This window comes from Euleptes europaea, chromosome 2, assembly GCF_029931775.1.
Source record: "Euleptes europaea isolate rEulEur1 chromosome 2, rEulEur1.hap1, whole genome shotgun sequence".
Lineage (NCBI taxonomy): Eukaryota > Metazoa > Chordata > Lepidosauria > Squamata > Sphaerodactylidae > Euleptes > Euleptes europaea.
Window position 1 is genome coordinate 115,546,399 of NC_079313.1, and position 24,877 is coordinate 115,571,275.

General features: G+C 45.4%; 1 protein-coding gene across 1 annotated transcript in view; it reads left to right on the forward strand.

Moving 5' to 3' along the window:
• Positions 1-24,877, forward strand: part of JPH2 (junctophilin 2) — an 83,709-nt gene that overhangs the window by 41,744 nt on the left and 17,088 nt on the right. The window contains exon 3 of the mRNA XM_056844101.1: positions 24,241-24,359. Coding sequence (XP_056700079.1) covers positions 24,241-24,359 — 119 coding nt within the window. The remainder of the gene's footprint in view (positions 1-24,240; positions 24,360-24,877) is intronic.

The window sequence follows — 24,877 nt, forward strand, 5'->3', positions numbered from 1 at the left end:
TTCTCAAGCTCTGCAATATATGTATATGCTTCCTTTCCCTCCATGGTCACTTCCTCTCCTCACAATGAATCAGTCCCCTCTCCTAGCAGCTGACTGCTCCCTGCCTCCTGTCTCTGTAAGTCTAGCAGCCCTGCCCTGAACAAATATCCCAGCTATCTAATAGCTGGGCCAGCCCTGTGCCATTCATTCTTTTGTACTTAAAATTCCGCCTGAAGGGCTGTGTGCATGCTCTGCATATAACCCCCAGGCTCTTTCTAATATATATTGGAGCTTCTCTGGGAATGCCAGGCGGTGCTTCTGCAGCTTCCATTGCCACTAGTCCAAGGAAGAGTTGGGAGGCACATAAGGATGCAATTTGCCCAGGGGTGGCAGGCAATCTCCTGCCCTTGGGTTCCAAGCCATGCCAGGGCTCTTTGCTCCAGCAGGAGAAATAATAGGGGGCAGGACACAATGCCACTTGGGGTTGTACCTAGACATCACAATGGTCTAGGAATCCCTCAAATCGGGCTGCCAGCAGGAGGTTTCCCAGTATAGCAGGAGGATCTGGCAGCCCTAGGAAGCAGATGTGCATGTCTGCATTTGCAGCAGCAATGAAAGCCATGCGAAGAATCCTTGCCTTGCGAAAGCGGCCAGTCATTGCAATGCACAATCTGTTCAGGGGTACTATTTTACCCCTGAAGTATTCTTTGATAATTAGTTCTATAGCATGTTCAAGTTGTATTACTGATCTCCAGGTGTTGGATTGGTTCAGCTTAGTTATTTCTTGAAGACTTGAATCATGAAACAAATTTGAAATTAAGAAATAAACTCAGCAAGCAAAACAATACAGGTTGAGTATCCCTTATCCGGACTTCTTGGGACCAGAAGCGGTCCGTATTTTGGATCTTTCCGTATTTTGGAGTATCTGGTCCCCAACCTAAGGCAGATAGAGTGAAGCAACTTATAGCAGCACCTAGCAGGCGTGCAGGTGGGAGTCTCTCCTTCCCAGAGGGAAATCTGGCTTCCCTTTTTTTTCTTTCTCCCCTGGCGACTTCTGACAGTCAGAAATGGCATTCATAATCAACACAAAGACACAAAGGGGGGGGGTTGACAATGAGTGAAACAGCCATGCATAAAAGACCTTGGATTTTACCCTGGAATGATTGTATTCTTTCTTCCCTTGTGACATCTCCTGGCAGGCAGGGCTTTCTTGGGAAGGGAGCAGGGGACAAGTTCCTTCCTCCTCTCCCTGACTTACAAGATGTTCACCACGAATCACCTGGGTGGTAGATCTTATGATGACTCACTTGATTGGCAGTGTCTTGAGGGCTGAAAGCCACCACCACAATCACATCTCATAGACTCTGCTTCCCAGGTGAGCAGGGAAGCTCAGGGAATCCCAAAGAATGGAGTTTAGAGCAGTTTTCCCGATTTCCCTAACCTGGAAAGGGCTTTGCTGGAAGGAAGTTCCCTAACTCTTTATCTGATTTTTCCAGGCATTTTTGAATGAATTGTCTCTTTTTTAAGCTCATATGTTGCTTGCGTAGCACAATATAAGCAGTGCCTTTGGCCAGTATGAGAAAAGTGGGCTGCATTTCTCTACTGTTCCTCTACAGCAGTAGTTCCCAAAGTGGGCAATCCCACCCCCAGGGGGCGGTGGGATTACCCAGGGGGGCACTAAGAGGCAAGGAGGCAGCTCTAAAGGTGGGCCCCTTCAACTGTGTTGTTCACTAATTTACAATAGACCATGCTGGTAAATTTGGTGGAAACTATAGAATTTTTCCCAGACTTTGAAGAGCTGGTACTACTGGATCAAGTTCATCAGTTTTGTTGAATAAATTTCAATTAAAAAGCTTTAATTTGATTTTGAATAGATGTGCAACTAATTGTTACTGTTTTGAAATTTTATTATTATCTTCTTTATTGAGTCATGCAAACCCCTATTTTGAATAATGCCTTTTTATAGGCTAGGGCAGGGGTTGAGTTTGTGGAACCAAGGGGACGGGCCCCTGAAAAGTTTGGGAACCACTGCTCTACAGTGATGTCATTAAACTGCAGCCGAGTCCTTGGTTTGCCTGAGCTTCCTAACACCAAAGAACCATTTTGAATCAAATAAGAACAAATGGCAAAAGGGGGACCTTGTGCTCTCAGAGGTCAAAGGGGTTTTTACATACACTATCACACAATAGCCCTGTTAAACCAGCCAATATTATTGCACCTGGGAGCTTAAGGGTGAGAGAGAGAGAGTGTTTGTGTGGCTTGCCTAGGGTAGGGTTGCCAACCTCCAGGTACTAGCTGGAGATCTGCTATTACAACTGATCTCCAGCCGATAGAAGTCAGTTCACCTGGAGAAAATGGCCGCTTTGGCAGTTGGACTCTATGGCATCGAAGTCCCTTCCCAAACCCCACCCTCCTCAGGCTCCGCCCCAAAAATCTCCAGATATTTCCCAACCTGGAGCTGGCAACCTTAGCCTAGAGCTGTCTAGTAAGTTGGTGGCAGAGATTAGTTTTAAATCTGCAGCCTCACAGATCGCGGGGGCAGGGGGGGGTGTCTCAAAAAACTGGAGACCATACAGGGAGTGGAGGTGTACAATAGTCACATACCTGTATATTTCCTACCTAAGGCAAGTTCCTAGTTGAAATGAGATTAAACCCCTGTGGTTCATTTGCATTGCACTAGCTCTTGGCAGTGATAACCAATTGCTGCAGAATATTTCATTTTGGCTAAATGCCACCCACTGTGGTTCTGGCCTTATTAGTCATGTTCCCTCGAGGCTCTTGGGCCAAACTACACAAGACAATGGACTTCCACAACCAGTTCAGTGGCTTTCTTTCTTTCTTTCTTTCTTTCTTTCTTTCTTTCTTTCTTTCTTTCTTTCTTTCTTTCTTTCTTTCTTTCTTCCTTCCTTCCTTCCTTCCTTCCTTCCTTCCTTCCTTCCTTCCTTCCTTCCTTCCTTCCTTCCTTCCTTCCTTCCTTCCTTCCGTTAGGAGCCTACTGGGCCATGTTGAAGAAGTGGCCGTAAGGAAGGAGGTGTTTAAAGCTCTTCACTGTTCCCTTTTCCATATGTAAATTGTGCCTTCCTAATGCTACTTTTTGCTACTCTGGGAAAAGCCCACAAGCAGAAAGCAGTGTGGAGGAATTTAGATCAAGGAAATGGCCCTAAGGGCAAAGAGTTACCCAATTCTCTAGAGCAGCTTCCCCAATCAAATCTTCTGTGCCCCCAACAGCTGCTTTAAACTAAAATTAAAAGGCCACAAGAGATCTGATTAGTGAATCTCCTAGCAGCCTTTAGCATCTCTACTTTGCAGGCCCACCGTCTACCCAATGATTGCAAAATAAAATTTTGTGTCCGGATAGTGCAAAATTCTGAAGCCACAGTGGTATAGATCAAAAATTATACCCTCACAGTTCACTTAAATATCATGATGTGTGAGGTGTTTGCCAGGTTTCAGTGCAACACGGATGAAGCATGATGTGAACCCATTTTTAGAGTGTGGTTAATAAAATATGGGTGGCCCCATAAGAAGCATCCAGCTGTTCCTTTTAAACCTACCTCATCAGAGAAGGTAGCAGTATCCCTGAACCGGAAGGAGATACACATGTTATAGCACTGTTTCTCTAGCTTGTTATACCAGAGAAGTTGGCTTTTGGTCACGGCGGGTGAACACTGCATACATGGATTTAGACGAGGAGGATTTTGTTTCCTTACAGCTGCTGGCTGGATGATGTTTCACCACCTGTGCAGCTAAAACTCTGTCTCTGAATTGCTTATTCCCCTGACTCCTCCAGGCTTCTGCGGCTTAACTTTAGACAACTCAAACAGCCCAATGCTAACGGGGGTTGGTGGTGAAAGGGGATAGGAGCCGGTGTGACCCCAGCGGCAGCATTAATGCTACTTGCACTTGCTAAACTGGTACTAACGCTGCCACAGGACCACTTATACTGGCTATTGGGAGCCACGTGGCAGCGCAAGCTGCGGGTGCTGGCACAGCCTCACCGGCAGCGTTTTCTCGGCGCAAGGGCTTGTGCCAGCGCAAAGGGGGGCGTTTAGCCACTTTCCTAAGCTCTTTTGGCCCGGGAATGCCCCTTTCTGCAGGTGCCGAGTTACGCCTGCAAAAAGGCAGGCGTAGCCCCATGGAGCTCAGTGGAGAGTTTCACAGGGTTTTCTTGAAAAAAGGCATCTTTGGCTTGCTGCACTTCTCAACTACCTCCCCCCTTAGGATTGCGCAGTAAGAGGACACTCCCCCACTGCACATTGAAACCAACTATTTGGATCCTGCAGCCTTTCCTACCAAAGTATCCTGGAAACTGTACTTTTGGGGAGGTGATGAGAATTCCTCAAGCCCTTGGCAAAATGATTAGGGCATCTTGGTTTGGTCTCATTAGAATTTTTAAAAAGGTTAGAAGCTGGTTTACATTTGCAATATAGCTGTGTCATAGGCAAGAATAGCATAGAATTTATGCTGCTGATTCTATCTTGTACTGGAAACTGCTACATTCATGATGTTTCCAGGAAAAAGAGTCTTTGCTCAGTTGCTTTTCCTGTTCAGGTGCACCAGATGGAATAGACTGTAGAAGAAGCCTTTGTGCTCATCCCTGTCCCAAAGAGATTACAGTCGCAATTTTGACAGCGGGATGCACATCAAATGGGGAAGAGGGCAAAGGTGTTTATAGAACAAACCTACTTTTATACACAACAAGTTCAGCTATGTAAACCGATGAACAGTGCAATTCTATGCAGAGTTACTCCAGTCTAAGCCCACTGAAATGAATGGCCTTAGACTGGAGTAACTCTCCTTAGAATTGCACTGTAAATACTTGTTCTTTCTTTTTTACTATTGGCAATCAGTAATGGCTTGTTTCAGGAAATGATTAAAAACATGGGGGGGGGACGAGGAGTGAGGAAGCCCCATATTGCATTCATATGCGACTGAGTAGAAGCCTTATGTAGATACTCAAAGCAAGATTGGATGTCTGTGGGATATATCATCAAGGCATTCTGCCAAAGGGGTATTGAAAATGTTCTGTGCAAGCTATTTTACCCACTGCAGTTTAGAGTTTAGTCTTCTGCACTGAGCCATTCTTGGTACTGGCTGTTCAGATCCCTGCAGGTCAGTAGTCCTGGCCTGCTAATGCTGAGTGAAAACTTTAAAACCATTGGATCTTGTGCTATTATACGGACAAGTTAAACAACAACAAAAATAGACACAGTCCTTATTGAATAACGTTAAATGGCTCTCACAGAGGTCTGAGTTGGGCACTTTTGCTATAGAAGAACAAGAAGAGTTGGTTTTTATATGCCGACTTTCTCCACCACTTAAGGAAGAATCAAACCGCCTTACAATCACCTTCCCTTCCCCTCCTCACAACAGACACCCTGTGAGGTAGGTGGGGCTGAGAGAGCTCTAAGAGAGCTGTGACTAGCCCAAGGTCACCCAGCTGGCTTCATGTGTAGGAGTGGGAAAACCATCCCGGTTCACCAGATTAGTGTCCGCTGCTCATGTAGGAGGAATGGGGAATCAAACCCGGTTCTCCAGATCTGATTCCACTGCTCCAAACCACCACTCTTAACCACTACACCACACTGGCTCTCTGAATGCGGCAGTTAAGATTGTGACCTTGAGGAATCTGAAGCTCCCAACACTGAGACCTGCTCTCCACTCATTCCCCATCTTAAATTATGCAAAGGGGGTGCAAAATTGTTGGACATTGAACTTTATTTCCAAACATCCGCGACCCCCATATTTGACCCTAACCCACTTCGGTTCCTTTTTAATGGAGATTTCTTTATTGTGGCTATTGTGTTACAAGCTGCTTCCCCATGCCATCAGTGACTGCGCTGTCGTTATGCTAAAGCAATTGTTTACAAGTGGATTGGCTTGTTCACACAAAATAATCGAATGGCATATGAGTGCTATAGGCCAGCAATGCCCTGACCTGGATGGCCCAGGCTAGCCTGATCTCGTCAGATCTCAGAAAGCTAAGCAGGGTCAACCCTGGTTAGTATTTGGATGGGAGACCACCAAGGAAGTCCAGGGTTGCTGTGCAGAGGAAGGCACTGGCAAACCACCTCTGTTAGGGCAAAAACGCATGGTCGCTTTATCCTCCTTTAATCCCTGTTTTAGCCAGGATCGAACGCACATAAGGCGAAACGCATGCGTTCGATCCAGGCTGAATCCTGGCTGAAACAGGGATTAAAGGAGGATAAAGCGACCATGTGTTTTCTCCCTATGTCTCTTGCCTTGGAAACCCCATAAGGGGTCGCCGTAAGTCGGCTGCAACTTGACGGCACTTTACACACACACACAGGCCAGCAATAGCACAGTGTCCAGCAATGTGTGGATGAAGCTAAGACAGCCTTCATCTCAGGTTGATCCTTGTTAAGATGGCTTCTGTCCAGGCATGTTCAAGCACATACCAGTTCAATTCTTTTGCCAGGATGCTTTCTGTGCATGCAGCTTCTATTTGTGAAGTAAATCCTTCCCTGCTTCCATGTTATGCACCACCACAGTTGCTTAAATGAAGAACTGCAGTCCTAAAGAAATACATTTTGAGGGGCAGGGGATGCGGTGGGGTTGCCAACTCTGGCTTGGGAAATTCGTGGAGATTTTTTTTGGGGGGGGGTTGCCTGTGGAAGGGGAGGTTGGGAGAGGGGAGAACCTCAGTGGAGTGTAATGCCATAGAGTCCGCTCTCCGAAGCAGTCATTTTCTCCAGGGCAACTGATCTCTGTAATGTGGAGATCAGTTGTAATTCCAGGAGCTCTCCAGGCCCCATCGGGAGGTTGGCAACTCTAGGCTGAGTGGTCGAGCATCTGCTTGGCATGCAGACAGTCCCAGATCCAATCCCCAACACCTCCAGAAGAATCTGATAGTAGGTGATGTGAAAGATCTCTCTTTGAGGCCCTGGAAAGCCACTGCCAGTCAGGGTAGACAATCCTGCCTTGGATGCACAAGCAGTCTCATTCAGTGTAAGGCAGCTTTGTCTGTTCTGCGAAACAAACTCCTACCCGTCAGTATTCACCTGAGTCTGTCTGAAACAGTAATGGGCTGCTTAGTTGTGATAGTAGTTTCTTTATACAAAGGCTCGTAACCTGGCCATGTCCATAACCTGGCCATGTCACAAATCTTGCAGTAGATTCCGGTAACTGCACACCAGCAAATAGCAAGCAATAAACAGATGGTGTAAACAATACTTGCAGGTGCAGAAGCAAAGAGGGAGGAAAGTGGAATGATCTGTATCCTGTAATGACCTGACCCAACAGTGATCCTAGAAGGGAGGGAATTGATTTCTCCTCCCGCACAGGTGCAAAAATGACTGCAAAATTTAAATAAATAAAACCTGTCAACCGCAGCTCCTGTGCATCTGCAAAACTGCCCTCCTCAGTGCTTGAATTGGGCAGCGGACAGTGGAGCCCAGATGAAACCGTAGGAGGTAAGATATGGCCATTGAAGAAGGCATGTTCTCCTGGTGAATATGTTCTAGGCAAAGTTCTCATCAGTGTGCCTGTTTCTGCCTCCTGCTGCTCATTTCAGTGTTTGGCCGGGAGAAAAAGCCAAATCCTTGTACTTTCTACAGGCAGGGCTGTGTATGTACCTTCCCCAGTTGCACCAACTGGGCAAGTGAAGGAAGTGATTGGATCCAGAACTTAGCATCCCAGCAATCTCCTGTCATTGTTTTTAAAAACAGGTTTCTGGTGTTTAAGGTTTCTGGATGCAAAGGCAGGCTGGAAAGTGTGTGGGCAATGTCTGGTATAATCACCAAACCTAGCAGAGAGCAGCAGGATTTCCAGGGGAGGAAGCTTCTGTTGTCTGTTTCATTCTTTGGTCATCTGACTTGGCAAAAGTAGAGGGCTGTGCCATCATTTTATCTCAGATGCAACCTTATTTTCATTGTGTGTGGGTATTGGGATACAAATTCTCCCTTGCCCCAGCATGCAAAGGGAAGTCCAAAGTCCCAGTATATGGCTAAACTGGACCAAATTCTCTTCCATCTTGCTGTGTTTCTCTGGACAGCTCAATTTCTTAGCGATTTCTCCTCCTTTCCCTTTCCTTCAGCCTGAGCCTTAAAAAACACCATTTGGCCGTTCCTTGTCAGAACCTAAGCTTTGGCAACTGACTCTGCTCCTTTGCTATGGCAACTCTATAAGCAGTAGCTACTCATCAGTGATGACTTGTGACAACTGGATTGTTTGCCAGGCCACCAAAGTCCCTTTCTTTTCCCATTCTAAGAATGGGCATGGCTGTCTAAGGATGGCAGCTTGTGAAATACAGAGAGCTGTATGTTAGCACCCACTGGCTCTTGAGTGTAACAAAGGGGAAGAAAGTGAATCCACAAAGCAGTTTATGGATTCTGTGGCTGACCTTAGAATCACTGCACTTAAACAAAGGGAGTTTGCACAATCAGATTAGTACGTGGAAAGGGTTTAGTTAGAGCTCATTAGCAAATCTGATAATGTTTCCCTTGAGTTAAATAGGGAATAATTTGCTCACAACCCATAATCCCATCCTATCCATGTTAATGCTGTCTTTGCAGCTACAGCTTGGTATGAATAGGGGGAGGGGGATTATGTGGCAATAACAGAGGATTGACACTTTATTAATCTGGTGAATTAAGGGCTGCCTGACCATTCTGTCTTTGGAAGATAGAATGAAGGCAACATAAAAGACCCTACCACATTCTAGTCATTATTTACTCAGCTTTTTTCAATTTTAAAGGATTTTTTAATAAATATAACTGCATGGTTGGTGGATTAGTTTAATATCAGCTGCTCATCATTGATGTCATAGGCAATTACCAGCAGGTACCCAGGACAGCCATACAAAAATGTACATATTTCTATAACCAGAGCACTAGTTTCTTACTAATAGGAGGATATGGATTTTAGCAGGTGTTTCCTATGAAAACCTAGAGGAAAAGTGTATCATGCACAACTGTAGAGGGAAAAGGACAGTTTTGCCTTTGTGAAAATGTCTACATAAAATGCAAAAAGTGTTTTGTCTTTTTCTGGCCCCTGTTTTTCCAGTGTTTCTTCTTCAATCCCTTTAGACAAAAGTTTTTAAAGGTGAATTTAGTTCACCTCATTTTTTGAATGAGTTGAACCTGCAACGCCTAGGGCCCAGCTCTACTGACGGTAGAAATAGGAGGCAATGATTTCTCTTCCTTACTCCTCCCTACCTCAGCTTCTTGACCCCCATGGCTGCTATTCTACATGGGTCTTACAACCCTAATAATTTATCTGGGAAGATGTGTAGTTCTTGTGTGGTCATCTCACAGTTCTTCCACTGGTCCCAGCCAGTCTCTGGATCTACTTTGGGTGACATTGTTTAAAAACTGAATATTGGTGTAAACACACAATAAGGTACTTGCGTGATTAGTAACCGTAAAGTCACACTGGTTGGTTGCAAGCTGCCTAGGAACATCGTCCTAAGCAGCTTACACCTGGCCATCTTTGCCACCATCTTACCCGGTTTTTACTTAGAAGAAAAAGAGTTGGTTTTTATACCCTGATTTTCTCTACCGAAATGTGTTTCAAACCGGCTTACAATTACCTTCCCTTCCTTTTTCCACAACAGACACCTTGTGAGGTAGGTGGGGCTGAGAATGTTCAGAGAGAACTGTGACTAGCCCAAGGTCATCCAGCAGGCTTCATTTGTAGAAGTGGGGAAACCAACCCAATCACCAGATTAGTCCATCACTCATGTGGAGGAGTGGGGAATCAAACCCGGTTCTCCAGATTAGAGTCCACCGCTCCTAACCACTACACCACACTGGCTCAATTAGCTATCCTGCCCATAGGTAGAGATGCCTTGTGGAAGACAGCTGCAGACAGTCACTATCCTATGATTGTTCCATGGGGAAGTATCCTTCAGGGAGGGATGCAAGTAGCCTTGAGCTATTTAAGGCTGTGGATAACGTTTCAGCATCTTAAAAATTCACCAAGTAATCATGAAGGCAAAAAGGCCTGCTGACCTCGTTAGAGCTAAGTGAACCTTGACGCCCATCCTAACTCCTTAAGCATTCACTTGACAAAAGAAAAAGTGAGTTTCCTCCTGGTTAATAGTTTTCAGACCTCTTCCTCTGAGGGATTGTTTCAGTATTGATTGGACTGATGTGAAACCATTGAATGTTGCAATGGATGTTTCTAAGTTGTAATTTTAGTTAATGGGGAATACCAGCCAGACCTGATGGATCTTGCTATTGCCCTCCCCCCCCCACATGAAGAGGATGTTCTTGAAGAAGAAGAAGAAGAGTTGGTTTTTATATGCCAACTTTCTCTTCCACTTAAGGAAGAATCAAACCGGCTTACAACCACCTTCCCTTCCCCCCCCACAACAGACACCCTGTGAGGTAGGAGAGGCTAAGAGAACTCTAAGAGAACTGTGACTAGCCCAAGGTCATCCAGCAGGCTTCATGTGTAGGAGCGAGGAAACCAACCCGGTTTACCAGATTAGAGTTGGCCGCTCATGTGGAAGAGTGGAGAATCAAACCCAGTTCTCCAGATTAGTCTGCTGCTCATGTGGAAGAGTGGGGAATCAAACCCAGTTCTCCAGATTAGAGTCCACCGCTCCTAGCCACCGCTCTTAACCACTACACAACACTGTATCTCAGAGTAGGGTTGCCAGCTCCAGGTTGAGAAATACCTGGATATTTTAGGGGTGGAGCCTGATGAGGGCAGGATTTGGGGAGGGGAGGGACTTCAGTGGAGTATAATGCCATAGACACCACCTTCCAAAGCGACCCATGTTCTCCAAATTAACTGATCTCTGTTGCCTAGAGGTTAGTTGTAATAGCAGGAGACCTCCAGCTACCACCTGGGAGTTGGCAATCCTATTCTAGAGTGAGCCCAGTGCTCTCTTTGAACTATGCATTGCCGGGGAATGTTCATAGAGATAGATGTGCTTCTTTTTGTGTGGAAGCTTGTATTCTGTTAGTGATCTTTTCAATGAGAAGCTTTCATCAGGTTGCAAAGGACCTCCAGTATTCCTCTGAAAACCACCTGTGCAGGGCAAGATGGTAGTGTGTGAGTGGCATCTATGGAAGAGGCTGTGGCTCAGTGGTAGAGTACAAGTTTTGCCATTTTCAGTCCTTGGTTTCTCCGGTTAAAGGATCTCAAGTAGCACAGAGAAGGTCTTCCTTGGAGCCAATCAGAGTAGACAACGCTGAGATGGATGGGCCAGTTGTCTGACTTGGTACATTTTTGCCCTCTCCCAAAATATGATCTAGAATAACATGTAAAGCAGCCCCACATGGGAAATAAGCAGATCTTCCCCCAAAAAATCTAGCCTTTACTGTGTGGCTCTCTCCAGTGTCCATTCCCTTCTGGGATATTATTCAGGAATTCATTATGCAGAAATGTCCTTGGACTAAAGCTGTGTAACCATGTTAGCACCAGGTCAAAAGAATGTCCAAGCAAGTGCCAGAAATAAATGGCTGACATCATAAGGGCGCGATGGGCTGCTTTACTGCCAATTTGCTGTGGTGGTAAAAATGATATCTGAAAATGCCCTAGGCTGTAACATCATTGCTCAGGTGTGTGTAGCTCCATAGGAGAATAAACAGTGGTGATGATGTCAGGAATTTACAACCTAATTGGATAATGCCCAAACTATCCTGACTAAACTGAGTGATGCATAGTCAGTAGTTGATGGTTTTATGTTATGTTAGCCGTGAATCCGAGAGTGGCGTCTAAGCTGATGAGCTCCGTGCACTGTGGAAATGAATATAATATTCAAACTATTCCTCTAGAGCCCATGACGCTGAAACGAATTGTCAGCTTATTAAAATCTACATATGCAAGGTCAAATTTCTGTGCTAAAATTTAAATACCAATCATGAAGGCTGATTTATTTCATCAGCCAACTCAGCGTTTGACTCTGATAGCGGTGTTTTAAGTTCAATGTTATAAATAGTTAGAGATGGTTCGCAAAAGACTGGATGTGAGCATGCAAATAATCCCATTCTGTCACTTGCCAGATGTGTGCTCACGATCCCACAGGGGAAAGCAGAATGTGAACCGGCTGGAAAATTGTTGTTGCCATCATAGCAATCACCGCTAGCTGTATTCAAGATCGTCCATTTGACTTATGACTTCCCCCCCTCCCGAGTATGTGTTGCCAAGGAGTGTCTAGCTTGCCAGTTAAGATCTGCCTTCCAACCCTTGCTTTCTGTGCCCCTGCCTACAGAGATAAGGTGGGTGGAAACGAGGAACAGGGCATTTTCAGTGGTGGCACCTCACCTTTGGGATGGTTTGAGGCTCACCTGGTGCCTGCTCTGCTGACTTTTAGGTACCAGTAAGGTTGCCAGCCCTGTGCAGATGACCCCAGCGGGAGGGGAAGCGTCACTGACACACCAACATCACATCTGAGTGATCACCTAGAGCATCATAGACATAGCAACCAGAAATGACATCATCACCCCACTGAGGGACCCCGCTCAGTGGTAGAGCATCTTCTTGGCATGCAGAAGGTCCCAGGTTCAATCCCCGGCATCTCCAGTTAAAGGGACTAGGCAAGTAGGTGAGATGAAAGACCTCAGCCTGAGACCCTGGAGAGCCGCTGGTGGTCTGAGTAGACAATGCTGACTTTGATGGACCCAGGGTCTGATGGACCAAGGATTCAGTATAAGGCAGCTTCATGTGTTCCTGTGTTTTTCCCCACTGCTCAGTCGCCCAAACGTGGGCGGGGTGGGAGGTTGCCCGCCATAGCCCAGACAAGCCATTATTAGGCCAGCCCAGGGAAGGCCAAGGAGGAAGGGCGGGGGCCCTCCCACATCAGTCAGGGAAAGGTCGCTGGCCAGAGAGGGAGGGTCCAAGGGTACTGCCAACCCTGAATTGTGAGACCCTTCTTGAGGCACAGCTTACAGAAAGGAGGACCTGGAGGGTGCTGAGGCCCTGGACTCCACCGCGGGCAAGGAAGAGCCAGACAGTTTTTTAGGGCGCTCAGTGGTTATTTTATGTGTGTTGCCCCTTCCCTGCCAAATGCAACTGCATTTATTGGAAGAATCTCTGTGTTGTTGGTAGGCTCCTGATATATGCAATCATAGCATCTGAAAGGGCCACTGTGTGAATGAATGGATCCTTCATCACTGTTTTAAAAATTATTGCCTTTGTAAAAGCAAAACAATTGCTAACATCAGTGGACTCTAAAGGTAAAGGTAATCCTCTGTGCAAGCACCGGGTCATTACTGACCCATGGGGTGATGTCACATCCCAACGTTTACTAGGCAGACTATGTTTATGGGGTGGTTTTCCATTGCCTTCCCCAGTTGTCTACACTTTACCCCTAGTAAGCTGGGTACTCATTTCCCCGACCTTGGAAGGATGGAAGACTGAGTCAGCCGTGAGCCGGCTACCTGAAACCGACTTCCGTCAGGGAGGGATCGAACTCAGGTTGTGAGCAGAGCTTTTGACTGCAGTACTGCAGCTCACCACTCTGCGCCACGGGGCTCTTCTCAGATATAAATTAATAGCAAAACACTGTCGCCAACCCAGCGTTTTAAAAAGTCCTTAGCATTGAACTAATTTGTGCACTGACAAGTGTACCTCCTAATGAATGCAGCCCTGCAGATGCAGAATAATCTCCCCATCAGAATTTACTGTACATTTTGCGAAGAACCCTGCTGCTACCCTGACAATAGATGGAACATGCAGCAGACTGTTTGGGCAGCACCTGCAGTGAATGAAGCTCAAGCTTGTGTGATAGAATCAGTGGATGTAATAGGGTGTGCTCAGTGTATTACTGTTACAGCAGGTAGCAGCGTTGAGAGAGACCTTTGCTGGGAGAATGACTGCCAGTCCATGGGTGGGATCCAACCAGGTTTTCAAATGGCGGAAAAGGAAAGATGGGACCCCATCTGACCATTCAAGAGGCTATGATTGGAGGTCATGGCGCCTGTATGAATTTATGCCATATCGGACAGGAGTTGTAGTAAGGAGAACTAGGCAAGACTGAGTGACAAAGGACGCTGGATGTAACCTAGGGAAGATAGCCCTGGACTAGGTGAATACATGTTCTGACTCATGATAAGGCCCCTTTGTCTTCTATCAGAGGTACAAGGCTGTGCCACCGATTTCACGGTTCTCAAGCTAACAAACAATCCGTAGATCCTGAATAGCAGGTGTGCCCCATCCTTTTCCCTGCTTCTTCCAGTTGCTTCCAAACTTTTGGGCAGCCCTGGTGTGAAATGCAAGGAAGGGGGACTGCCATTGGCATATCAGCTCACAAAGCTGCTGCAACTGCGTTACAAACCTTGATTGGGTTCCAGAACCAGATCAAGGAGACTCATGCAACTAATCCAGTGACTTGCACACTGGCTCATAGACTGAAACTGTAGGAGAAATATCCCACTATGATCTAATCAGTGCCACAATTGCACAATGAAACTCTGATGTCATATTCCAAAATTATAATGCTGGAAAGTCACCGTATCTCACTGATGGGTGGCATTATGTTTCAACCATAGAGTGTGTTCTTGTGGATAGGTGTAGCAACTGGAATTGGGAGGCATGGGTTCAGATTCCTGTTAAGTTTGTAGGATCTATCTTTGTCTCTGAACTGAAATGAATGCCACAGGGCAAATTCAAGGTCTCCAAGGCTATGTTTGCCTCATAATGCCAATGCAGGGGGTAGGAGAAACTTTACAGGGAGAATTGTTGATGGGAGGAGAGTGATCAGTCACCCCTGACTAATTCTCCCTTACAAATATTCTTCCCATTTGCACTATCTCAACAAATGTGTGTTTGGAAACTTGCTTTTGCCCAGGTATCATGCTTCTGAACCCTATGAACATCCCATTCTGATAAAATTGATGTGAACATAAAATGGAATAAACCTCATGTCCACTAACCTGGACTCCTTGGAGTAAGGATGATAAAAAATGAAATGTGATAAAGTGTGATAAAAATGCAATACAATCCTCTTTTAATTTTAAAAACAACCGAGGAGAAAGGATTTTTTGATAGGCTTTGGTGTTTTCTCCATGGTTGAGCTGAATGCAAATGAGGTGTGTGTATATGTTTGTGTGTGTTTCAGATGCATTTTATTTGGTAATCAATTATCTTGTAATTAACAAAAAAACTTAAAAGTGATCCTCATTTTGAGGAGAAAAAAGGTTGTCTTCTTTTCTTTTTTTTTTGGTATGGCTGTTTTTCTTTGGAGGTCATGCAGCCAGATGTAGTGAGTCTGTTAGGTGCAGAACCCCAGAATGTGAATCTGCATAGCGCCTTTTAATCAGGCATTCACAAATGCACTTACATCAAGAATCTCTTTTATTCTTACAAGCTCAGTATGACTACAGGAATAAGCCCCTAGAACAAGAGAAAAATGTGGCCATGGTGAGCTAGGCAGGCTAGGTTGCCTGCTTTAGCCAATTGCTTGGTCTCCCACCACTGCTCCATATGGCAGTGGGATAAAAATGCGGCAGCAAAATGGCGTCTGTCGATGCCACAACATCACTTCTGGCTGTGTAGCTGGAAGTGACATCACCATGTCAGAGGAAACTCTAGGATTCACCCAAAAACTCTGTGGTTTTTACTTTTTCCCTGTTCATACAACATGGCAACCACATGTATTGAAAAGACTGCACTATGCCCAGTCCTAATGACTGAAAAAGGCTTCTATGTGACTGTAATGGAGGGATGAGCCTCTGTTGTTCCCTGTGCAAGGAAAGGGTAGAGCTTGTCACTATGGTTGTACTGAGCTTTGGATCGCTCCAAAGCTTTACCAATTCCACGTGCCTCCGAAATCGCCCAACGTAAATGACGACATCCTTTTCCCTTTCACAAATGACAAGAGGATCACAGTCAGTGGCAACAACAAATTCTGGCTGGCTACCTGTTTGTGACACACACACCCTCCTTTTAATTTTGCTTTGGCAGGAACGTCCGTATTTCTGCTGGGTCTGGCTGCAAAATCAGTCTGGCAGCTGTTTGCTGTGCATGGCTCTTAGATGGTGTCACAGTAGTATTTGCAGAATTCTCTGCTAATCCAAATCTCATTCACAGTCTAATGAAAGCTGGACGCAGAAAAGCTCATAAGCAATCCAAAGGGACAGGTTTGTTGGTTTGCCGTCTCCCTGGCCCGCAGCTATACTGAACTCCCCTCCAGTCCAGGGAGGAGCTCTGTAAATGACTGTGCCCATTAATAATGGCCTTCTGCTGCATATATGCTACGCAAAAGAGCCAGCCACTATGTAGCAATCTAAGAGTTATTCTGCTTTAGTGCAGGAGGTGTGATCAGGTATTGGAGCCAAAATTCAGCATATCATTAAAGTTAGTTCCTACCTGAAGAGAGTGCATGGGTCCATGCTCTAATTGTAAGCAAGGACCAAATTACAATAAACTATAGATCCCATGCGGTGCATGACACACAATATATGTCCCATGCTGACCACCACTCCTGCTCCTGTTCTAGATTCTCATTGTTTCACCAGCTTGTGACCATCTCCTCCATACACCATACTATGTCAAGCGTGGCCCTGTGCTTTCCCATCACTCCCTTCCTTATGCTGCAGCCCTGAATCTAGCAGCCTTATTAACTCTTTCCCAGTGTGTAGCTATTCTCTGGGGGAAAGGATAGGATTCAGCCATCCCTTCCCCTTCAATCCAGCAAGGAAAATCCCAACACTCATCTAGCCCCTATGCAACTTGATGTGATTGGAGTGGCCAGCCTCTGGAGCCCAAGGTGGCATGTCGATAAGAGCTCTGCTGGAATGCAACCAGAGATGTCACAGGGCTTTTCCACATGTTTTTTTTTCAAGATCTCTGGCCCTGTACTGCTTCAGTTTATTCCCTGATTTCTGCTTGCATTTTTGTGCCTTTTATTTTGCTTTGCATTATGCATGGAGTTTTCACCCAGGCTGAGCTCGGGAGAGGGAAGAATCAGGTTAACAGAGGAATGGGAAGTTCTGGGATTTGTGAGGGCTGGCACCGAGGTCATCTCTAATGGATGGAATTATGCATAATTCCAAGGAACAACCGAGACAGACTGGGGGTGAACGTGAGTGAAAGTACCCATGCATAAACAACCATTATTTAAGCTATGTGTGGAAGAAAATAAACTGACTCTACAACTTTGAAAATGCACAGGGGGCAGACACATGGAAGAACCCTGCCCAAGAAAATCAGGAGTAACTCCAGTGTGCAGAAAACGTCGCAGTCTGCCTGAAAGATGCACAGGTTTTTTTTTAGTTTTTTCCAATGCTACAATTTCCAAAGATTTCACTGAGTTATTTTATAACCATGCTGACTCGGGAGATTCCAGGAGGAGACTAGGAGAAGAGCTTCTCCATAGCAGCAACCCGACATATGTGTTTGCTAATATGCCAGCAGCTTTCTGGATTGCACCCATGCTTATTGCCTTCCCATTTAGAGAATGAGAGAAAGTGAGTTTGGAACGCTTTTTGCTCTTCTCTTAATTCATCTACCTCTGCTATATCCCCAAAGTCAAGTTTAAGCCTAGTAGCTTTGAAGAAGGCAACAGAAAGCATGAAGTTATGCCTCATGAAGTGTAAAGGTGAAGAAAAGCGTAATGCTCTTTGGATTCTATTCATTCCTCATATTCATAAATATGTCTTCTTGGATCCTAAGCCACTTCCCCAAACCTTTGGTCAAAATCTGTATGCGGTTGGCAGGATCCCTATTCACACATTCCCCAAATGGCTTCTCCTTTCCTAGCAATCCATTTCCTCCCTGGCTGTACCTTCTTCCTCTCTTTCTAGAGTTGCCAGGTCCCTCTTCGCCACCGGTGGGAGGGTTTTGGGGTGGAGCCTGAGGAGGGCAGGGTTTGGGGAAAGGGAGGGACTTCAATGCCCTAGAGTCCAATTGCCAAAGCTGCCATTTTCTCCACCTGAATTGATCTCAATTGGCTGGAGATCAGTTGTAACAGCAGGAGATCTCCAGCTAGTACCTGGAGGTTACAACCAAACAATAAACACCCAAGTGCTGTAATACTAGTAGTTAGAAAACAAACAGCACACAAGCTCAATATTATTCACAGTACTCCTACTTTTATAAGTTCAGTTTTTACAAAATGTTAACACACTATAAATACTCACTATATTCTACTATCAAATGAATGTACACACATACAAATATTTCTCTCAACTATGGCAGTGTCCGTAAGACAAAAGAGACCGCAAGTGCCAGTTCCAATGAAAGTTGGTAGTTGCAAGTTCAAAAAAGACGCTGAAGGCAAGTGCGGTTGCGTCAATGAAGATCCCGGCAGCGTCCTGAAAGTGCCCCAAGGCTACTGGTATTCTTCACTTCCCACGGGAGGCGAAGTCGGGAGACCGGGAGGTCCCGGCGCGGCGAGTGTGAGCCGCGCTATGAAACAAACACAGGGAACGTTCTATCCGGAAACGCTTTCGCCAATCGGCTGCATCAGCCCAGCATCAATAATACTTTCTGCAGACCTACACCTAGGTTTCTATGGCAGGATTCACAACGAATTCTCCAGCCAATTCTGGAGAATTCTTTGTGAATCCTGGATAACAGCTAATCCGCCTGCTTCCACGTCAATCTCATGCCTGATGAGAACAACATTGTATACAACTCCAAACGGGATGCTGAAAATATATATACTGATCATTCAGTCTGTTTACAATTAATTGTGGAAGTAGCTGTGGGTTTAGAATGCAAGACTTTGGTGTCCTTGTAGAGCTGAATTTAGGCTAATTACGCTAAAGAGCAGTGCCTTAGCTAAATAGCAGTGTTTGATCTAGTGCTAATTATCTGAGAGCTCTCATGTGTTGAGTTGTTGATCCTTTAGAGATATTCGTGTAAAAATTTCCACTGATTAGAGCTTGGTGGCTATTTCTTTGCCACATAATATAAAAAATTGGGTCCGAATTTCTGATTGTGGAGAAATTCAAAAGGGTGTTAGTGATCTGACAGAGGTAACTGGGGTAATAGAAGAATTGAGGAACACAGTTCTGCCAACAGGTGAATATATGCTTATGTTAAGTATTTACCTCCAGATTACAGAACACTGAGAGCAATTCTCAGTAGGTCTGCTCAGAAGTAAGGCCCATTTTATTCAATAGGCTTACCCCCTGGAAAGTAGTGCATCCAAGTGCAGTTCTAAGCAAGTACACTGAGAGGTCAACCCCATTGAGTTCAATGGGACCTGTTTCCTATTGTGTGCTTAGGATTGCACCATTGACCTGGGTGCCTATTTTTTTCCTGTTAGGATCCTAACTCAGCAGAAGCCCTGTTCACATTACAGTGAATTCATATACATCCTGCACGTACATCCGCTTGTAAGAAAGAGCCAACGCGCGTTCACTTTACAAATGAAACGGGGGACCAGTACCTGGATAAATGTGAAGTTTAAATCACATGTTCAGCTGTACATGTAGTGAATGTAACATAATTACTCAGCAGCGCATGTATAAAGAAAAATCAAGTGTACACTGTACACAGACTGTACATGAGTTCACTGTAACTTGTAAACAGGGCTTAGAACTATGAGATAGTGTCCTTGTACAACAAAGACATTAGGATGCACATATCAAGAAAGGCATCCTAACCTTCGAATTCTCATCAGCCTCAATAAGTAAGCAGGCTGCCCTCAAGAAATGTGGCATCTTCATTTGGAGCCTGCATCCTTCTTTGTTCTAACTGCTCCTGGTCTGGTAGCAGCTCAGGTTTGTCACGCTTGTAGTTCTCAGTGTAATGAGCTCTTCTGGAGAATCAAAGCTTACGCCTAGCCTATAACAGCAGCAATATTAGGTGGTACATTCTGAGATGGGAAAGTGCATCGCATCAATTCAGGTTGCAGGTAGGGAAGGCAGATTTGAATCATCTCCCATTTAAAGTAAACCCCATTGTAGGGTAATGGTAGAGTGTCGAACTAGGATCTGGGAGGCCCAGGCTCGACTCCTCTCTCTGCGATGGAAGCTTGCTGGGTGACCTTTGACCCATCACTCTCAGCCTAACCTACCACACAGGTAGGGTTGCCAACTCCAGGTTGGGAAACTCCTGGAAATTTTGGGGGGGAGTTTGGGGAGGGGAGGGACCTCAGCAGAGTATAACACCATAGAGTCTGCCTTCCAAAATAGCCATTTGATACATGAGAATTGATCTCTGTAGTCTGGAGATCCATTGTAACTCTGGCAGATCTCCAGGCTCCACCTAGAGATTGGCAACCCTGTTTGCAGGGTTGTGAGGGTAAAATGGAGGATAGGAGAACGATGTAAGCTTCATTGGGTCCCACTGAGGAGAAAGGCAGGGTATAAATGAAGTAAATCACCTCCATATTTTATCAGCTTATTTCTTCCTCATTCTGCTTCTTGAGTAGACCAGGCTTTTCAAAAGCCTCAAGGTGCGGACTGTTATTCTCCCTTGTGCTGCATATCCTGAATGCTTTGGATCCCACACACCTCTTCAGACACAAGGATACAATAATTCACCGCTGGGCCTCCCCCAGATGGCATTGGCATTAATCACACTGGTTATATGCTACCAAAAAAGGAGAAGATCTCTCGGTTTATGTCTTCTTAGGGGCCTTCTGTGAAGTGTCAGGGCTTAGAAGTGGAGATTTATACTTCCTCAGTTGAGCGTCTCTGCATGTTTCAGGAACTGAAGCCCTTTTTGACGGGACAGAAGCCGCTGAAAGCATCCCCCCAGGCCTGCCCTCAAAGGGTAGCAATAATTCTCTGTTACTTTGGAGGATGAAACCTGCTTTTCATACAAAGAAAGCTGCTATGTGAGTTAAGAGACATAATGCCCTCTCCTTTATCTAATAATATTGCTGAGGATAGAGAGTGCTGCTTGGGTATCCACTTCAATGGACTCATGTAAGATTCTTAAAATGTTTCACTGGGACGTAAACACTTAAATGCTTGCAAAGGTTGCATTGGAAAAGGCATTGTTAATTTTCTTTCAGGTTCTTTGCAGTAGAGAATGGTAGAAGTTTCTCTTGCTTTCTAAAAAGCCTTTCAGATTATCATGATGCTAGAAAGTGCATCTTTGTTATTTATTTGCCACACAAGAGCTAGATGTCTCCCCTCAAGTTAAACCTTTTGAGGTGGAAGTACAGAGTGGTATAGTGGTTAGAATGCTAGACTTTGAGCAAGGAGATCCAGGTTCACATCTTTACCTTCCATAAAAATCAGTTTGGACCAGTTGCTATTTATATACTGCCCTGAGCTTCTTGGAGGAAGGGGATGATACCATTGTGGGTACACTGTCGATACCTGGTTTTCTCAGGACTCAAACGGCAATATGTTTTCATTGGGAAAAGCTGGTTTTTCCTCCAGTAAACATATTTTGAAGGCAAAGAAAACTTATGATCCATGCAAAAAATAGTCCTTAGGGAAAATATATGATTGGTAAAAAGGGCACATTTATCATGCAAAAAAACAAATAACCCCAACCCCTGATTATGCATATAGAGCATACTCAATGGCCATTTATGCACGGATAAATTTGCTGCTCCCTCAAAGCTCTTTTTTTTAATTCCACCTTTTAAAACACTTATTCACGGCACCGAATCAAATGAGAAAGTCCGATGTTGATTGGAGCCGCGAATTATGCAATGGTATCCCAACGCGCAGAACTATGCTCCAATAGGGCTGGGTTATCTCAATGGTGTTTCTCCCACAGCCATTTACCCACCTCTTTCCCCCTCCTTCTGGCTGCCACCCTCAGAAAAAAAATGTTTTCTGTTGGTGGAGATCTCGCTAAGGACTGTCGTCCTTTTTTTTAAATTTCTCCCCAATAAAATAGTGATATACCGATAAATTGGTACCTCCCTCATGGGAGGTATTGCCTTGGATTTGCCGCTCTCCGGATGCACATCTTCCCCACCCGAATTCTCAAAACTGAAAAACAAGAGGTCTCAGCATTCACAGCAATAGAAAAATATGCATCTACAGAGCATATTAAATATGCATCTACAAATTCAAGTCAAAACCTCCCATGCAGAAGTATCTTGAGTCCCAAGAAAATCACATAAATTCGACAGGAAAGACGGGTCGCGAAAATGCAGAAGGCTCCCGCGCTATAGGATGGGGGGTGGTGGTCATGGAACTGCAGAAAAAAGTTGCCAGGATGGGAGAAGGAGTGAAGCATGAGGGGAATATGCTGTGTTTCTTCCTCGAAGAAACCTGTTTTCCGTCGGTGGAGATCTCGCTAAGGACTATGTCGTTTGGGTTTTTTTCTCCCTGCTAAAATAGCGATATTCCGATAAAGTAGTACCTCACTCATGGGAAGTCTTGCCTTGGATTTGCCGCTCTCCGGATGCACATCCTCACCTCCCGATTTCTCATAACTGAAAAGCATGGGAGGTCTTGCTGTGGATTTGCCGCTCTCTAGATGCACATTTTACCCAAAGAATGTTCAGAAGTCAAAAACAAGCACCCCTACTTGCTTTGAGAACTCGCGGAGGGGGGAGGAGATGCATCTACAGATAGAAGGAGGGGGGGGGGTATGAGACCGCGGAAAAAAGTTGCCGGGATCTGAGAAAGAGTGAAGCAGGAGAAGAATATGCTGCATGGCAGTGGTGAGATAGCAAAATAGCTATATATCGATAAAGGAAATAAAATAATTTTTAAAAAATAACGGTGAGTTGTTTGCATTCACACTGCACTCTGCGTGCGAAAAATGAACAGGGAAATGGCTTCCTCCCTCGACGACAGGTTCGGAAAGGGGATGGGGTCAGGAAGAGCAGGTAGGCGGTACAAAGGCGGGGGAAGACCTGGGTGGGCGGAGGAGAGGCGGGGACAAGATCATTCGCGGCTTTAATTATTCATGCAACCTAGCGCGGATTCTTCGCAGTCACAGCGGGGCGGTCCAAAAAAGTCACGTTAGAAGTTCTTTTCTAAAATGCGTGGTTTGTGAGCACTGGCTGCACAGTGGCGTCTGATTCATCAATTTCCCATGCAAAACTAAAACAACAACAACTGCGGGGTACTTCAGCATGGACCGCGCAGCAAATTGCCATGTATAAATGGCGAATGGGTGTCATGACATTTGCACAACTAGCCTATGCATAACAGTCATACTTACACAGTGTTGTAAGAACCAACGGGGGAAAGTACTGAGTTTGGCCAGTCTCCATGATTTGCTGATAAAATTGGCATTCTTTGTAGGTCGGGGGTCCCAAACTGTTTTGAGCCTGTGGACACCTTTGGAATTCTGGCACAGCCATAGCTGCCACAAAATGGCTGCTGCAGGAGGTGGAACCACCACACAACGGTTGCCATAGTTTACCTTCAGTCACACACTGAAGATCCTTGTGTTGTGGTGGCGGTTACTGCCAAAGCAAAGATTCTAAAAATCTGAACAGGCAATAAGAAGTCTTGATTGGCAAAAGCCCCACCTGGCCCCAGCCACTTGGTAGGTACCATGGTTTCCTTGGGTATCACATAGGGAACCACGGTTCTTGATGAATATTCATATGGATGAAGAAGAAGAGTTGGTTTTTATATGCCGACTTTCTCTACCACTTAAGGAAGAACCAAACCAGCTTACAATCACCTGCCCTGCCCAGGATGTGGTGATGGCTGACAACTTGGACAGCTTTAAGAAGGGAGTGGACATGTTCATGGAGAAGAGGGGTATTTATGACTACTAGTAAAAATGGATACTAGTCATGATGCATACTTATTCTCTCCAGGATCAGAGGAGCATGCCTATTATATTAGGTGCTTTGGAACACAGGCAGGATAATGCTGCTGCAGTCGTCTTGTCTGTGGGCTTCCTAGAGGCACCTGGTTGGCCAGACTGCTGGACTTGATGGACCTTGTTCTGATCCAGCATGGCCTTTCTTATGTTCCAATGTTCCCTGCCCCAAAACAGACATCCTGTGAGGTAGGTGGGGCTGAGAGAGCTCTAAGAGAGCTGTGACTAGCCCAAGGTCACCCAGCAGGCTTCATGTGTAGGAGTGGGGAATCAAACCCGGTTCTCCAGATTAGAGTCTACCACTCCAAACCACCGCTCTTAACCGCTACACCACGCTGGCTGGCTGTGTCCTCCTCAACCAAAGAATATGGTAGTTTTTCAAGAAGCCTGCTGTCTGTATACCCCATCATGTGACATGCTAGCATAAGCCATTTAAAGTGCAGAGCCATCAGGTGCTTTCAAAACAGGACCAATAGGTATTGTAGATACCATTGACCACCATGAAAGAGGCTGATCCTCAAACCACAGCTGGTCTGTACACATCTTTATGAGTTTTGGAATGAATGGGTTTGGCGAGAAAAGCTAAACAAGTCTTTGTAACAGCTGGAAAATAATCCCATGATGGTTTTCTCTCCACAGGACTGCCCATGCCAAAGCCAAGTCCGAAGGTGCTGAGCAAGCAGCACTAGCAGCTAACAACGAATCCACATTGGCCAGGTCGATGGCCAGAGAACTGTCTCCAGACTTCTACCAGCCAGGTAAGAAACAAGTTCTCTTTCAGCCTGATTCTCAGTTAGTGAACCTCATCCACCATGAGGTGGATTTCACTCTGTGTCACTCAGTTTCCTTCCTCACTGCAGCCTCCAAGCCAAACTAGATGGTATGGCATCCACAGGTTTGACCTCTGGACACGATGCCATTTTACAGAAGAATTTGGCCATTTAAAAATGCCACAAGCGCTCGATCTTGATCGAGCCAGTGATGCAGCAGGACTAGGTGATTCTTCCACATGTCTTTTCAAATTCCAAAACAGCTATGGGGGGCTGTTCCAGCACTTGAAAAAGCATGTGAGAGGCGGAACCCATGCATAAAACCCATAGAATTTCGGGAGAATTCTGAAAGCATCCCACAACAAGGTGAAGTCACTACTGGTTATGTAGCCAGAAGTGATGTCATAGTATTGTGGGATGCCATTAGGATAAGCCCTTCCAACCCTGCAGTCTCCCAGTGGTTGCCAGCTAGCAGCCTTATTACCCTATTACCACTGCAGTGTGTG